This window comes from Nerophis ophidion, linkage group LG09 (genome assembly GCF_033978795.1).
Source record: "Nerophis ophidion isolate RoL-2023_Sa linkage group LG09, RoL_Noph_v1.0, whole genome shotgun sequence".
Taxonomy (NCBI): Eukaryota; Metazoa; Chordata; class Actinopteri; order Syngnathiformes; family Syngnathidae; genus Nerophis; species Nerophis ophidion.
In genome coordinates, this window is record NC_084619.1 from 43,356,611 (window position 1) to 43,371,229 (window position 14,619).

General features: G+C 42.4%; 1 protein-coding gene across 2 annotated transcripts in view; it reads right to left on the reverse strand.

Annotated features, from left to right (window-relative positions):
- The window catches only part of gbf1 (golgi brefeldin A resistant guanine nucleotide exchange factor 1), a 229,607-nt gene that overhangs the window by 198,378 nt on the left and 16,610 nt on the right, over window positions 1-14,619 (reverse strand). For both annotated transcript variants that reach the window (XM_061911029.1, XM_061911028.1), the window contains exon 3: window positions 5,977-6,043. In XM_061911029.1, the coding sequence (XP_061767013.1) occupies window positions 5,977-6,043 (67 nt within the window). The remainder of the gene's footprint in view (window positions 1-5,976; window positions 6,044-14,619) is intronic.

The window sequence follows — 14,619 nt, forward strand, 5'->3', positions numbered from 1 at the left end:
TATCTGTTGATTTTAAGGTTGAACTATTATTTTGTTTGTTTTATGCTCTTTTGTCAAAACGTTGATGTTTTTATATACCAACCACACAACATATGCAATATTTTTCTGCATAAAATATTTTAAAGTGATCATTTTTAAGTAATAATTCATTATAACATATATTTTTTTGTCTTTTTTTTTTGAGCAATGGAAAAAAAAGAAAATAAAGACAAAAGGAACAAAAGAAGTGCCTGCATGGCACCTTTGTGTCAACATTGCCACTTGTTCTCATTATATTTCACCTCATTCCACTTTTTTAAATTTTTGCAATACCATCAATTTTGCAATTTTTGCAGAATGTGTGGCGGGCCGGTAAACGATTAGCTGCGGGCCGCAAATGGCCCCCGGGCCGCACTTTGGACACCCCTGCATTAAACAAACTAAAGACTTTATGAAGAAGTTGTGGCAACGTTCCCGACACATCACCTGCTGCATGGTAACTCAAGTCCTTGCTGATGACAGAAGGACACTAGTTGCGGTTTCAAATTGAAACTCCAACATCAAATATTTTTCTGCTCCAACAGCATTGCCCTCTTAAACACAAACAGAGACTCCACGGAAGTAGAAGCGATTGAAATGAAGTGAAACAAAGAGATCGGCTCCGTTTACTCTGAGGGAACATTTTCACAGCAAAGTCCGTGTAGTCGCTGCCATGTTTTGTCGCAGCGCTCTTGTGCGCATGTGCAGGCGCTGTGGCGCTTCAGTTTTCAGGAAGTAAGCAGTATTGCCTAAAATGCATTAATAAATGACGATTTTTCGGTATTTAAAATTTAAACGGTATTACTTATCGTCTGGAATTTTACCATTTTTTATCATTATACTGTTTACCGTTACATCCCTACAACTGAGTCATACTTTTAAATCCTGATAGGGCAGGGCTCAGGCAAAAGGCTAATTTCAATATGATTTACGTATTTATTGGAGAACAGGGTCTGGGCATGCCCAGCCACACAGACAGCTGAAGTCAATATCGAATGTAACAAAGAAATGTGCTTGGAATAGTGCCTGCGTAAACTCAATTTTTTCTTGCGTACGCAGTTTTCATGATTTAAACGTATGCTAAATATCAGTAGGAAACCCACGCAACTCATATTACATGAGGCCCCAGGCCACTGCCAATGTGCGCAAGACACATGTTAACAGTTTTGTGAAGCTTTTTGACTTAATTTATGCACAGATTGATGTGGTTAAAATGTGGATTAGTCTACTGCTCACTCACTATACATACAGTACATTTTCACTGCAGGAACTTTTTCAGGATAAATAGAAATACTCTCTTGCGTTTTCACAAAAAAATACGTAAAAAGTATGACGAGGGGCCAAAAATTCTAGGAACGTCGATGTAAACTTTTTATTTTCCAGAAACTTAATGACAATAACTTAATAAAGTAGCTGCAAACTACTGAATAAGATTTTACAAGCCGCATTTTGATACTCAAAAGTCTAGAGAAGTGGCCGGCCTCTTTTTTTTTTTTTTTTTTTCTTTTTTTTACAGCAGAACATATAGTATTAAACCTGAATGAAACAAGCAAGACTAGACGTGTTTTTTGGAGAGAAATGTTGAATATAAATCCAACAACAACATAATTCCAGTTAAACATGGAGATGCAAACATTCTACTTTAAAATAGCTCACTCATCAAAATACCACCTGACAGGTTTGCAACACTGCTGACAAACTACAAGACACGGCTGAAGTCTGTTTGCCAACAATACTTTCTACACCAACTATTTGTAATTGATTATCTTTATTGGTTTTTTTCTGGATTTTTTCTTTACATAAAACTAGCATAAAACATATGGAGTGTTCATATCTTGGTGAGGAGATAAACGTACAGAGGATCAAATACCTTATATACAGGAAGTACTCTCTTTACTGACCATTTTTGGTCCCTAAGACATGTCGTCAGTCAAATGTTTTTCCTACTGTAGTGCTTCAGCTAACATCTTTTTTACAGCATCGTACATAACCAGTTCAAACCCAATGGTCATGTTTTCCGCCCAAATCGTTCAGGACGGAAGTTTTTAATTAATGCGAAAATGTCAGAACCACAAAAAAAACGTACAATGAAATGTTTTAAACCAAAAACTGTCTTTACTGTATAAATACACTCATGAAACTGGCCAGGACAAACATGTTGGTACTCTTAACTTGGTGGTTCTCAATTATATTCTGTTGTTTCCTCCTCCCAAGGCAAACAGGTTCTAGGTGAGGGATCAGACAAAGAGCAGCTCGAAGACCTCTATGAAGAAGACAAAACATGGACCCAGATTTCCCTCGCCCGGACGCGGGTCACCGGGGCCCCCCTCTGGAGCCAGGCCCGGAGGTGGGGCACGTTGGCGAGCGCCTGGTGGTTGGGCCTGTTCCCATGGCGCCCGGCCGGGCACAGCCCGAAGAGGCAACGTGGGTCACCCCTCCAATGGGCTCACCACCCATAGCAGGGGCCATAGAGGTTGGGTGCATTGTGAGCTGGGCGGCAGCCGAAGGCAGGGCACTTGGCGATCCAATCCTCGACTACAGAAACTAGCTCTTGGGACGTGGAACGTCACTTCATTGGGGGGAAAGAGCCTGAGCTAGTGCGCAAAGTCGAGAAGTTCCGGCTGGATATAGTCGGACTCACTTTGGCGCACAGCAAGGACTCTGGAACAACTTCTCTCGAGAGGGATTGGACCCTCTTCCACTCTGGCGTTGCCGACAGTGAGAGGCGACGGGCTGAGGTGGCAATTCTGGTTGCCCCCCAGCTTAAAGCCTGCACGTTGGAGTTCAACCCAGTGGACGAAAGGGTAGCCTCCCTCCGCCTTCGGGTGGGGGGACGGGTCCTGACTGTTGTCTGTGCTTACGCACCAAACAGGAGTTCAGAGTACCCACCCTTTTTGGGTACACTCGAGGGAGTACTGAAAAGAGCTCCCCCGGGTGATTCCCTGGTCCTACTGGGGGACTTCAACGCTCATGTTGCCAACGACAGTGAAACCTGGAGAGGCGTGATTGGGAAGAATGGCTACCCGGATCTAAACCCGAGTGGTATTTTGTTATTGGACTTTTGTGCTTGTCACAGTTTGTCCATTACAAACACCATGTTCAAGCATAAGGGTGTCCATATGTGCACTTGGCACCAGGAAACCCAAGGCCGCAGTTCAATTATCGACTTTGTAGTTGTATCACCGGATTTGCGGCCTTATGTTTTGGACACTCGGGTGAAGAGAAGGGCGGAGCTTTCTACCGATCACCACCAGGTGGGGAGTTGGCTGCGATGGTGGGGGAGGATGCCGGACAGACCTGGCAGGCCCAAACGCATTGTGAGGGTCTGCTGGGAACATCTGGCAGAGTCTCCTGTCAGAGAAAGTTTCAATTCCTACCTCCGGAAGAACTTCGAACATGTCACGAGGGAGGTGCTGGACATTGAGTCCGAGTGGACCATGTTCCGCACCTCTATTGTCGAGGCGACTGATCGGAGCTGGGGCCGCAGGGTAGTTGGTGCCTGTCGGGGCGGCAATCCTAAAACCCATTGGTGGACACCAGCGGTGAGGGATGCCGTCAAGCTGAAGAAGGAGTCCTATCGGGTCCTTTTGGCTCATAGGACTCCGGAGGCAGTGGACAGGTACCGACAGGCCAAGCGGTGTGCGGCTTCAGCGGTCGCGGAGGCAAAAACTCGGACATGGGAGGAGTTCGGAGAAGCCATGGAAAACGACTTCCGGACGGCTTCGAAGCGATTCTGGACCACCGCCCGCCGCCTCAGGAAGGGGAAGCAGTGCACTATCAACACCGTGTATGGTGCGGATGGTGTTCTGCTGACCTCAACTGCGGATGTTGTGGATAGGTGGAAGGAATACTTCGAAGACGTCCTCAATCCCAACAACACGTCTTCCTATGAGGAAGCAGTTCCTGGGAAATCTGTGGTGGACTCTCCTATTTCTGGGGCTGAGGTCGCTGAGGTAGTTAAAAAGGCCCCGAGGGTGGACGAGATCCGCCCGGAGTTCCTTAAGGCACTGGATGTTGTGGGGCTGTCTTGGTTGACAAGACTCTGCAGCATCGCGTGGACATCGGGGGCGGTACCTCTGGATTGGCAGACCGGGGTGGTGGTTCCTCTCTTTAAGAAGGGGGACCGGAGGGTGTGTTCCAACTATCGTGGGATCACACTCCTCAGCCTTCCCGGTAAGGTTTATTCAGGTGTACTGGAGAGGAAGCTACGCCGGATAGTCTAACTTCGGATTCAGGAGGAACAGTGTGGTTTTCGTCCTGGTCGTGGAACTGTGGACCAGCTCTATACTCTCGGCAGGGTTCTTGAGGGTGCATGGGAGTTTGCCCAACCAGTCTACATGTGCTTTGTGGACTCAGAAGGCATTCGACCGTGTCCCTCGGGAAGTCCTGTGGGGAGTGCTCAGAGTGTATGGGGTATCGGACTGTCTTGTTGTGGCGGTCCGCTCCCTGTACGATCAGTGCCAGAGCTTGGTCCGCATTGCCGGCAGTAAATCGAACACATTTCCAGTGAGGGTTGGACTACGCCAAGGCTGTCCTTTGTCACCGATTCTGTTCATAACTTTTATGGACAGAATTTCTATGCGCAGTCAAGGCGTTGAGGGGTTCCGGTTTGGTGACCGCAGGATTAGGTCTCTGCTTTTTGCAGATGATGTGGTCCTGATGGCTTTATCTGACCGGGATCTTCAGCTCTCACTGGATCGGTTTTCAGCCGAGTGTGAAGCGAACGGAATGAGAATCAGCACCTCCAAGTCCGAGTCCATGGTTCTCGCCCGGAAAAGGGTGGAATGCCATCTCCGGGTTGGGGAGGAGACCCTGCCCCAAGTGGAGGAGTTCAAGTACCTAGGAGTCTTGTTCACGAGTGAGGGAATAGTGGATCGTGAGATTGACAGGCGGATCGGTGCGGCGTCTTCAGTAATGCGGACGTTGTACCGATCTGTTGTGGTGAAGAAGGAGCTGAGCCGGAAGGCAAAGCTCTCAATTTACCGGTCGATCTACGTTCCCATCCTCACCTATGGTCATGAGCTTTGGGTCATGACGGAAAGGATAAGATCATGGGTACAAGCGGCCGAAATGAGTTTCCTCCGCCGTGTGGCGGGGCTCTCCCTTAGAGATAGGGTGAGAAGCTCTGCCATCCGGGAGGAACTCAAAAGTAAAGCCGCTGCTCCTTCACATCGAGAGGAGCCAGATGAGGTGGTTCGGGCATCTGATCAGGATGCCACCCGAACACATCCCTAGGGAGGTGTTTAGGGCTCGTCCAACCGGTAGGAGGCCACAAGGAAGACCCAGGACACGTTGGGAAGACTATGTCTCCCGGCTGGCCTGGGAACGCCTCGGGATCCCCCGGGAAGAGCTAGATGAAGTGGCTGGGGAAAGGGAAGTCTGGGTTTCCCTGCTTAGGCTGTTGCCCCCGCGACCCGACCTCGGATAAGCGGAAGAAGATGGATGGATGGATGGATGGATGTTCCCTCCGAGAGACAGTTTTTTCCATGATTGCACCCTGATTTGAAATACTATTGAGAACCTGTGTATTACCTATCTGTATGGGTCAAACTAGTGGTTGGCACTTGCTCCAGATAAAGATAAACTGATACATTTTTATTACCTACTGTAGTCACGGTAAAACCAAGGGAGGTTATTCCTGGTCAGAATGTTGATTAATCTGAGCACTACTGCCACATGGCTGGAAGTTTGTGTGTATTGTTCCACGCATGAATAATACTAACAATGGAAGTCCCCCTGCCTTTCACAAAGTTTAGCATCATCCGTCAAAATGACAACAATTTGCCTAAGCTATTTTTCATGACATTTGTGAGTTTAAAGTTACATTAATTCTCACTGTGCGTTTTTTCTTCTAATACAAAATGGTACCAAAAAATATCCCTATGTATCATTACAGTATGTAACAAACGGAACATTTGGGTTAATAACTTTCAATGTAAGATTATGGTCACCACAAACCTTTTATGCCACTGAGTATTTCCTTCAAGTGGCCAAAGCTGTTCAACAAGGGGTCCTGTTCTTCATCCTGAAAAAAACAATGAAAGAAGAGAATGACAACTGCTCAATCTTCCACCTTTTCAAATGTTTCAAAGTTTGTTATAAATAAATCCCAATCAACTCATTTTAATGCTGATCATAAAAAATCATCACTTGTGGCTCATACCTTGCAGCTTGGTCTTTTTGTTGACAGGCTAGGCTACTACTACAACTATCGCTAACTGTTGATAAACAGTATGTCCATACTCGATGCAGAAATACCCCTTTAATTTAATAGCAACACAATTGCAGCAAATACACTCGATTTCTCACAAGTTTTAACATCAATACTAGGAAATAACTACATCAGCAGATACGATACATACACATATTATACTAGTACTTAGTATTTAATCAAATATATGAGTAGGGTGTAAAAAAACAACATTCATAAGTTCAGTGCAGTTCAGCTAAATGTGTAGGTTTTCTGACATGGATTTGTTTCGTCAGTATTGTCCACATGTTCTCAATGGGGTTTAAGTCAGGACTTTGGGAAGGCCATTCTTAAACCTTAATTTTAGCCTGATTTAGCCATTCTTTTACCACTTTTGACGTGTGTTTGAGTTAATTGTCCTGTTGCAACACCCAACTGCACCTAAGACCCAACCTACAGGCTGATGATTTAAGGTTCTCCTAAAGAATATATAGGTAATCCTCCTTTTTTTATTGTCCCATTTACTCTCTGTAAAGCACGAGTTCCATTGGCAGCAAAACAGGCCCAGAGCATATTACTACCATCACCATGATTGGCGGAAGGCTTGGTGTTCCTGGGGTTAAAGGCCTCACCTTTTGTTTCCTCAAAAAATATTGCTGGGTATTGTGGCAAAACAGCAGAATTTTTGTTTCATCTGACATCACATGGACAAAGATACATTCTTCTGGAGGAAGGTTCCGTGGTCAGATGAAACAAAAATGTATCTATACATATATAAACACACATATATATATATATATATATATATATATATATATATATATACAAAAATGTATCTATACACATACATATATATATATATGTATGTGTTTATATATGTATAGATACATTTTTGTTTCATCTGACCACGATACATATATATATATATATATACAAAAATGTATCTATATATATATATATATATATATATATATATATATATATATATACATATATATGTATACATACACCACATCTATACACATACAAATATACATGTGTATACAGTATATTTACACACACGTATACATGTATATATTCAGTTTTGCCAATCAACCTATCCCCTGGTGCATGTCTTATATATATATATATATATATATATATATATATATATATATAAAACGGGCTTCACGGTGGAAGAGGGGTTAGTGCGTCTGCCTCACAATGCGAAGGTCCTGCAGTCCTGGGTTCAAATCCAGGCTCGGGATCTTTCTGTGTGGAGTTTGCATGTTCTCCCCGTGAATGCGTGGGTTCCCTCCGGGTACTCCGGCTTCCTCCCACTTCCAAAGACATGCACCTGGGGATAGGTTGATTGGCGACACTAAATTGGCCCTAGTGTGTGAATGTGAGTGTGAATGTTGTCTGTGTATCTGTGTTGGCCCTGCGATGAGGTGGCGACTTGTCCAGGGTGTACCCCGCCTTCTGCCCGATTGTAGCTGAGATAGGCGCCAGCGCCCCCCCGCGACCCTGAAAGGGAATAAGCGGTAGGAAATGGATGGATGGAATATATATATATATATATATATATATATATATATATATATGTATATATATACACATATACACACACACATATACATATATATATATATATGTACATATACATATACATATATATATATATAAATATATATATATTAGGGCTGCAACAACTAATCAATTAAAATCGATTTTAAAAGATAGTTGGCGATTAATTTAGTTATCGATTCGTTGGATGTATGCAGTGAGCATGCGCTGAAGCTCTTATTTATTTATTTATTTTTTACTTTTGCTCTTTCCTAAACCTTTATTTAGGAACTGCAACATTTACAAAAAGCTGAGAAACAATAATCAAAATAAGTACAAAAAAGTACAAAACAGTGCCAGGGCGGCGGCAGTAAGCCAGCCAATGATGTGTCATGTGCAGCTCACGTGACCAAGCCGTAATCTTTGTCTGGAAACATTCGAAAAATGGCGGAGGAAAGCAGGAGCAATAGTGTAAGTGCAATGGAGAAAAGTCGACGACCTAAGTCGTCAAAAGTGTGGGAATTCTTCACCCTAAACACTGCAAAGAAGACCGTTTCCTGCAAAACGTGCAGCATCGACCTCACGTGGCATGGAAGTTCGACATCCCTTCGGGAGCACCTTAAGAGTAAACATGTTGGATCAATGGATAAAGAAAAAAATCTCACGGTACATAACTTTTTAAGGCCATAGTCCGAGTACATTGATCCGTTGTGTCCGTCTTTGTGTGTTTTTAATATGTTGTTAACGAGGTGATTTTTTTAGGGCAATAAACGGACAGAAATATCTTAGCTTGGTTTCATAATGGATCAATGTAGCCGGACCCAATAAAGCTATATAATATTTGAGTGACGCTTTAGTAATATAAATGTTATGAAAGTGCTGGAATATTTCATGCTATTATTCACAGGCAGCCTAAAATTAATAATGTATTATTCACAACAGAAACGTGTACAATATCTGATTTAGTTCTGATCTGATGAGCTACATTTCTGTGTTATTATTGTTGTATGCTGCATCCCCAATGTCCATTTATTTCATTTAGCTTTTTTCTAAAGTGGTGGTGTAATTAGATAGATAGATAGATAGATAGATAGATAGATAGATAGATAGATAGATAGATAGATAGATAGATAGATAGATAGATAGATAGATAGATATACATATCTATTACTGTCCAATATAACAAGAAAAACTAGGCAGCAGTGACCATGATATGAAAAAAATGTGCCTTTTACATCAGAAATTGTTAAATAAATCAACTAAGTATGTATTGAGTTACATGTAAATGTTGCTACTATGTACGTTCATGATATGGTTTCTCTAATTTCAGAAAGAAACAAGCCAGCATTAGAGACTTGGTACAAAGGAAGGTGTGCACACCAAAGCAAGCGGCTGCATTGACTGATGCTATCCTCAATATGTTGCAAACTGAAATGAGGATGACGGTTTCAGAAAAATGATTTACGTCCTCAACCCTGGTTAAACTCTTCCCTCGAGGACCCATTTTACCAAACTAATTGAGAGGAAGTATGAGCAGACATTTCAAGCTGTGTAAACTGACACTAAAGCCACCCAGAGCAAAATTGTTCTGACCACTGACCACGGAATTTCCCCACTGCCCTCTGGAGCCAATCCTTTGTCAGGTCATCATTAAACTAGCCATTCTTGGAGGAAGCTATGATCACCCCAGGGATGCTCTGCATAGCCTTTGCATCACGGACAGCACCTTTAAACACAATGTAAGGCTTCAGCTTTGTCCCGTCTGCTTTGGCTGCAAGAGCCACCGTGACGTGTGCCTTCTCGTGGCCGGTGGTTTTGAGGCAGATGGAGCGGGCGCCCCTCTCATTGACCGTACTAAAACCAACCATGTCAAACCAGACGGCTGTTTCGATGATATTCTTGGGCTGGATTTTCTTGGCCTCTATCTGTTTAGTAGAGAAAACGAGGAAGTTGACAATCTTCTCGACGGGAGCGTCCTTCTGTGCAACAGTTGTTCTCCTGAGGGTAAAGTTGTTCCGACGCAGGAATCGATTAAGCCAGCCACTCGTTGCACCAAACACCACCCCGGTGTCTCTCGTGTCACTCGCTGTGGCATACAACTCCTTGGCCTTAATGCGGATCATTTAACGGGACACACGGTGGTTCAGTCCACGAACGTGATGTATCCACTGACACAAATTAGCATCAGCTCGTCGCTCACTTTCTTCCTACCTCCGCCAGATAAGCCAGCCCGTTTTCCATCAAATGCCGACTGAGATAGTAGTTCTCCCTTTTTTTGTTTCCATTCGCGTACACGCTTTGGGTCAACGTTAAACTGCCTGGCTGCTGCCAAACCAGAATTCTGCTCGCATACTTCACAACCGCAAGCTTGAACTTTGTGTCAAACTTTCTGTTCTTCTTCCCCCTTAAAGTATTACCGCCCGTCAGTTGTGGTGTACCGCTATAAATGGGCTATTATTAGGAAGAAGCGTTTAATTCACAAAATCGTTTATTAGGACATGAGGGGTTATTTGCCCAAGGGCGTTTACTTGGTAATATACAGTATACACACACATATACATACATATATACAGGATTCACAGGGGCTATTTAATTCCTGCAAGACTGTTTCGCAGGTTTCACTGCTCTTCAGGGGATTATTTTCCCCCCGTTATGGTTCCAATAGTGGTCTTGTTTATTGCATACTTCCGAGCCGAATCCGCAATCCATGCACTTTTGGCATACTCCTTACGAATTGTCTATTTTTAAAGAGTGATTCCCTCCTTCTTTCCAGGCTAAATTGTTGGCTTTTTTGGACCTATTTTGAGTAACAACACAGACAAAGCTTGGTGAAGGGCGACAAAAGAACCACGCAATGAATCAGGGAAAAGATAACCAGGTGATGCCGGTGTATTTTAAACCGAGTCTGACGACCGAGGCCCCGCCTCTCCAAAATTGCCATGCTCCATGTCTACAGAATGTAAACAGGACGTGAGGTAGGGGGCCTTGCCTCTCCAAAATGGACGTGCCATGTATGCAGGAAGTGATGTCGTCAAAACGGCAAAACCCTAAGACCTCTAACTGCATGCAATAAACAAAATAATGAATAAATAGGGGGTTTTCGCACCAAGACATAGTCCGCACCCAGAGGTATATTTGGCTCAATCTAAACGTTAGTTAACCAAAAAGGTTGCTAATACACGCAATCCTTTGGTATTTCAGGCTCTTAAGTTTTTGCAGGTTCTTAAGTCACTCACTGTTTGTCAGAATTGTAAAAGACAGTGGCAACACAACAAATCTCTCAAACAACCTACTGCGCCATTGGACACACGCCGACCACCCTGTAATGTTAATGGTGAGACAGTACAAATTAGGAGTTATTTTGATTTGATAAATAATACTTCCCTGTTGTTCATTAAAATGAGAGTAGTGTAAAAGTTTGAATGTTTGTTAGTGAATTATGTCTGAGATGGCACAATGAGTTGAATGTGAGTTAAATGGTGTCAGTACGCTTGCTTTAAAGGACGTTTCTTAGTTTGTGTCTTTCAAAAGAGTGCTTTGAACGCCCTACACCTCAAATGCCAGTAGTAGCAGGTCAAACCACTGCTCATTTAACCTGAATGCATTTGCTTGCACTTTATTGTTTACATTAATATTGTATTTGTATTATTTCGACATTATGTTGAAAAACAACAGCAAAAGTAGAAGGTAAAGTTACTGCTATCTCAACCTAAAGAGATTTTGTTTGGATTTTATTTTTGATATTAATATCGTATTACTTCGTGTTGAAATACAAAAGCAAAAGTAGCAAGTAAATATACTGTTAAAATGTTGGTTACTGTACGTTTTTGCTTATTCACTGAAATTTTATCCATCTTTGTTGTTGTTTTTATCCAATTGATTTTATTTTGTTTTTGTACAGTGTCCTGGAGTTCCTAGAAAGGCGCCTTACAGGTAAAATGTATAATTATTTTTTGGAACATTTCTTGAATGTTGAAAATGAGAACTGAAAAAGTTTCCTCTTGTTAATTCAACCTAAAGTTTATTCAAATAAGATGTGAATGCATTGGCTATCAATTATTGTTTACTTGCTTGTTTGAATCCATATTTTATTTAAATATACTCTTACAAGAAATAATAGGACTATAGGAAACTTCACCTGATGTGTTCGATTTCCACTCACTGAATCGTATTTGTGTTCTAATAAAATATCATCCGTGAATCGTTATCGGCAACCGCAAATATCGAATTAGATTAGATTAGATAGATTAGATAGTACTTTATTTATTCCTTCAGGAAAATTTTAATTTTCAGCACAATCCCATTCAAGATAAGACAAACGTTACAAGGAGACAGAACAGGATCACTGGCGGGTCTGCCGGCTTCCAGCGCCCCTTACAAAAAAGGTGAGATACAGGTAAACAAGTGGGGAAAAGGGTAGGAAAAAAATAGAAGATTAAAATAAAATAAAATATAATTAAAAAAATCGGTCTAAGCATGGGCCCCTGGAGAGGGGGTCCGGACTGAGGCCAAGGGGAAAAAAACAACAACTCATAGCCATAGTATACATCCCTCCCACATGTGTGTAAGAGGGAAACATCAAACATCAAAGAAGACATTAAAGCAGCGGATACAACCAGCCACTTCTACATACAGCTATGAATAAAAACTAAAAGAAACATATACACTGTGGTGGCCTTTGCGGTGTTTCACGCCATCGTCCGCTGGGGTGGAGGGAGCATGGCCAGACACAGGAGTAGACCCAACAAAGCAACCAAGAGAGCCGACTCCAGTCTCGGCCGCCAACCAACTCTTGGCCAGTGTCCAGTCCGCACGGATGAGTGAGGATACGTCCTAGGACACCGCGAAGCCTCTCCGTCCCGGCGCTCAGTGCCAGCTCCACAGCCCCTCATCCATATCTCCTCCAGTCCCTCCAAACCGACTCCAGTGTGTTAGAGACCCAGCAGCTGGTCTCCATGGCCAAAAGGCTCCCGGGAGGCAGATCCAGATGTCCATAAAAAGCACCGCAGAGGTCACGAAAGTGCCACCCCTTGTCACACAGTCCCAAAGGGTCCCGGACCAAAAGGCAAAAAAATATAATAACACATGAAAACAAGAGGGAAACACAAAAGGATGACACAAGAGCACAGAGCTCCTGCCAACAGCAGCCACTACAGCAGCACCATCTTGGGGGAAAAAATAAATAAAAAATTAAAGGTAAAGCGAATTTCTACACCCCTTACAAATAGTAAAGTAAATATTTATAATCACTGCTCAAGCACCAGCCCGATTAAAAAATGTGTCTTTTTTTTCAGCGACAACGCTGCCTCCTATATTTCTCTTCCTCATGCAGTGTTCGTCACAGGTACACAGTATACTCTATATATTCTGCTTAACTTTGAGAACTTACATATTTTGCCGGTAAATCTAGTTGTTGTCCTTTTCCTAGCGTCTTACCAGTTACGCTTTGTTTTGCTACTTGCAAGATCTGCCTCAGCCTGCCGCACTCAGAGCATGTGCTCATTAAAAGAAGTGCGGCAAGTTTCATAATGTTTTGTGACACCATCAAATATAGTGACAGTGATGGATGGACATTAAGATGACATAATATTTGTATCTGCCAAAAATCCAAATTAGTGTGAATACTGTATATTGACACATGGGAGATTTAATATTTATGGTACAGCAAGGCCGCGAAGTTTGTGGTGGGTGTCCTGATCCTGGATACAGAGAGACAGCCAGCAACAGCGTGCATGCAGGTAAAAGGGTCTTTATTGCCCAAAAGTTAAATAAAACAAAGTGTGTAATCGAGAAGAGCACAAAAAATACAAGGAGGCCGAACAAGGGAAGAAATGCCCGACGAAAGCTTATGTGTAAATGTAGCAAAGCATGAACACTGGTCACAATGATTTCGAACCAACTAAGCTGTGAGGCTGGCTTATCAAGCCCTCTGAAACTTTGGCCGCAGGTGAGAACAATAATTATTAATTACAAGCCAGTGATGAGACCCGCGCTCAACAGCTGCAGTGAAGGAGATGGGGACAAAATAAAAGCGTTAAACAGGCAAACACCTCCAACACAGGAAAAATACCACAAAACCAAAATCAAGGAACGACAGAGCATGACAATATAAGGAAAGAAGCAGAGGCAGTATTCTCATACTTTCTTTAACATTCAAAAAGAACTTATGTCAGCCCGCTTGAAAAATGTCTCGCCTATAAGCACCGTAAAGGAGCCCAGAATTGATTTATTTAAATGTTCGCAATATTTCAGAGTTCCTCAAGAGGAAACCTTAAAATGTATTAAATCCATAAATTGTTGTAAAATTGTGATGAAAAGTTGTTGTGATGCAGAGGAATCCCAAATTTTTTACCATTTCTGTCCATTAAAATTTTCCATATTTTGAAATGCAAATGTCGATGCTCCTCTGATCCGCAAAATTAGACACAAGTAATAAAGATGTATGTGAAATCCTCTGATGGTTTTTGGGCTAAATTAAGTAAAACTTTAGCACCACATAAAACATTATTTTATTACTGGTCCGATCATTTCTAAAAAAATTATTTAAAAAAAACAGATAAAAGCCTTTTTTTACTGCAAATGATTATCGGCCCCAAATATCGGTTTTCCTGACAGATAATAACCGGTTTTGGTGTCTGCCCTGTAAAAACAATATCAGTTGATCTCTACTGTATGCGACAACTTAATTTGGTGCTATGCTGGCTTGTTTTGAACCTGTACTCTGAAAACTGTGCGTTCAAACATACTTAAACTAGGACAGTTTGCAAAAATACAAAGGCATACTTTGGTGAAAATGTTCGCCTAAAATTAAACCATACTAAATCTTGAGCATATAAAAACTGTAACTGTAACCTGTGGATCAGGCC